The sequence below is a fragment of the Fomitiporia mediterranea genome, assembly GCF_000271605.1.
Source record: "Fomitiporia mediterranea MF3/22 unplaced genomic scaffold FOMMEscaffold_696, whole genome shotgun sequence".
Lineage (NCBI taxonomy): Eukaryota > Fungi > Basidiomycota > Agaricomycetes > Hymenochaetales > Hymenochaetaceae > Fomitiporia > Fomitiporia mediterranea.
In genome coordinates this window covers 1-2,902 of record NW_006761081.1, presented here as the reverse complement: position 1 = coordinate 2,902, position 2,902 = coordinate 1, and the positions used below count along the sequence as shown (strand labels likewise).

General features: G+C 41.2%; 2 protein-coding genes across 2 annotated transcripts; one reads left to right on the top strand and one right to left on the bottom strand.

The window, feature by feature from the left end:
- Window positions 1–1,000: 1,000 nt before the first annotated feature.
- FOMMEDRAFT_24467 (uncharacterized protein) lies at window positions 1,001–1,498 on the bottom strand (the record flags this gene model as incomplete). Its single annotated transcript, XM_007272264.1, has 2 exons — window positions 1,001–1,249; window positions 1,324–1,498. Coding segments are annotated over 2 exons (255 nt in total), but the record flags the coding sequence as incomplete, so codon positions are not given.
- A 362-nt stretch (window positions 1,499–1,860) lies between these two features.
- On the top strand, window positions 1,861–2,474 carry FOMMEDRAFT_24463 (uncharacterized protein; the record flags this gene model as incomplete). Its single annotated transcript, XM_007272263.1, has 2 exons — window positions 1,861–2,103; window positions 2,294–2,474. A coding segment is annotated over exon 1 (192 nt), but the record flags the coding sequence as incomplete, so codon positions are not given.
- Window positions 2,475–2,902: the final 428 nt, after the last annotated feature.

Genomic DNA, 2,902 nt, shown 5'->3' with positions numbered 1-2,902 from the left:
CTTAGAACTCCTAAACCCTAACTATATACTCTAGGATTTTGTAGAGGCCTAATAGTAAATATAGTACTAAAGGGCTATAACTCAGATTTTTTAACAGTCACTTTTGATTCAATAGACACTGTAGGATTAGAAGTAAATAAAGTAAGAAAAGTAGAAAAAGTAGAAAAAGTAAATTAACAAAATTATTTATTAAAAAGAAAAAAGTTGAAAATAAAAGTAGATAGTTGTCTTATTTCTTCTGATTCTTTTGATTCTTCTCTTTACACTTTATCCAAGTCTAAATCTACACAATCCAACCTACTACTTCTACATTCTAAGAACTTAGAATGTTTGGAACACTACCTAGCCTTGTTTACTACTTAGTAGTTTGTCTATAGTATTAAGTAGGAATAGTCTTAACTAAGTTTACAGTTGAGAACATAAGTCTGTCCTTGTCAAAAGAGAGAGGTTAATAAGGAAATGTTAGTGTATATACTTACATCGGGAAAAAGTCTAAAAGGTTATATTACATTATAATGGTGTGAAAAAAGTAAAAAAGTAAAAAAAGTAATTTACATATTATCGGACCTCGATTTCTGATAAAGTAGTATAACGTTGTATAAGGTACTGTAAGGTTTATTAATGTAATAAAAGTACATAAGGGTAATACCCCTTTTAAACATATAAAATGCATAATATCGGACCTCCCTTTTTTGAAATGTATTGTAAGGATTACCAAGTTTTGAAAGGGTAATACATGTTTGTAATGTTTTACAGAGACTATACATAGTTATTATTTCTTAATAATAATAATTTTCCCTCACATCCATTCATTATTAAAATAACAAAAATCAATTATATTAAAATATTTGTACGATACATCATTATCTACAATAATTAAGAAAAATAAACTGAAACACATACATAGTGCAGCCTGCGTCAAGATTTGTGCAGAGAGCGAGTGAGAGTGTCCATGTCTGCTGTGATGCGAATACGAGTAGGTAGAGGTTGGGATCGGACCAGACTCGAGCGGCGAACGAGTGCATTACGGGTGTCGATTGCCAGGCCCATCCCTTGACCAGATCCAGACGGACCACCAGAAAGCGAGGGCATTGAGAGGCTCAACGGTTATGACTACGTCTGCAGTTGAACCCGTCCTTGCAAGCACCCCGCATCACCCATCTCAAAATCACCAAAGTCTGCCATCTCCACTTCGCGCATGCTACTGCACCTCGTGTGCGGATATCCGAACGGGCAGCCATACAGTGAACTATTGGCAGAGAGCGAGTCGAATTCGCTGTAGTCGTCAGAATCGGCGGTAGATGCTGATGAAGAGACACTCACAGTACTTGTAGTGTATGATGAGCTGCCTCCGCCTCGTTCTTTTCCCAACGGCATCTGCAATAGAAGAGGAAGAATGTGTTCTCGGGCCGTTTGATGTAGTCTTCAACACCACACTTTGGTCGTCGCTCGGTCCCTGCAAGTTGAATAGCGTGCGTGTGTGAATTGAGGTCGAGCAGGTTGTGGAGGCTGAGGCTGTGCCTGTGAGACGAGTTTAGAGTGATTAGCGAGTGATAATAAGAGAGAAAAGGTGGACGCACCGCGACAGCGTGCAGCGAGTGTGAGTGGTGCACCGAGGTTGGGATCCGGGGCGTTGAACAAGCTGATTTGAGCAGCAAGCGAAGCTGTGCCCGTACGTGCACATCACGTGCACCTTCAATTGCGAGACGTAGTCAGAGCAGAGAACTTAGTCGTTGTGTGTGATTGCAAAGGTGTATCTCTGGGACGTTCTGGCTCGAAGGGAGAGGGTGATGTGGGTGATGTGAACGGACTCGGCTCAGGAGGGGTAAGCGATGGCTACTGCTTACCTTATTCGAAATGGTGTCATGGACAGCACTGAGGAATGTAAATGTGCGTGGGGCAAACCTGTCAAGAGTGATGTCAAACATGGAATGTACGAAGGAGTAGAACACGTACAGCGTCGGGGAGAGGGTGGTACCATAGGAGTGGTCGTACATGAACATTGTTGCGAGTATGCTCGCGTGTGCTCGTCGATTCTTACTTGCACTGCAGAGTGGGAAGAAGTACACGAATGCATGGAGTTATTGGAGAAGTCGTTCGGCATTGGTCAACAATGCGGATGCGCGAATGTGAATTCAAAAAAGGAGACGAACGTAAAAAAGGAGTACAACGAAGGGGAGGCAACGCAAGCGGTGGGACGAGGAGCAGAAGGGATGGAAGGGAGACAAAAAGTTGGGAGGAGAGGGATGAGCAACTATTGTACAGTCTATTATGAAGTGGACTGGATGCTTACCGCTTTACATTGAAGGACGGTGTAGTCAGCTCAGTGGCACAACATATGATCTGAGGCTCTGTACAGGCACTGCAACAGTAGATTGGAGAGACGAGTTGCAGCAATGTTTATTGTCTGTGTTGTTGCACTTGGAGTACCCGCTGGAGGACGCTTGCAAGCAGAGGACTGGGCTGGAGAGAACAAAAGCGACAACATAGTGTCAGGGCAGAGGGTTAGACTTAGAGAGATGGTGGAGGTCGGAGAGAAAGAGTGACAGCTGTAAGTGCGTCATTATATGCTCTCGATCTTCAGCGTTGATTATGTAATCAATGTTCGTGATAGTAGCGAAGCTGTAAAACATAACCAATATTATATTTAGATGCGAAAGGAAAGCACTATTTTACTTTATGATACAGTTGATAGTAATCTGACATGTCTATATTGCTTTTAACACATTGATATAGTTTTTACAAGTATCTGAATGCCTTATACAAACAATATAAAATCTTTTACAAGGTGAATTTTAGTCTGTCTTCAAAGTTATAATCTAAGTATAATACTTTAGCTTATAATGTAAGGTCATCATAATGTATTCAATGAATTGTAATGATTTATAACACTCTTAGAGTC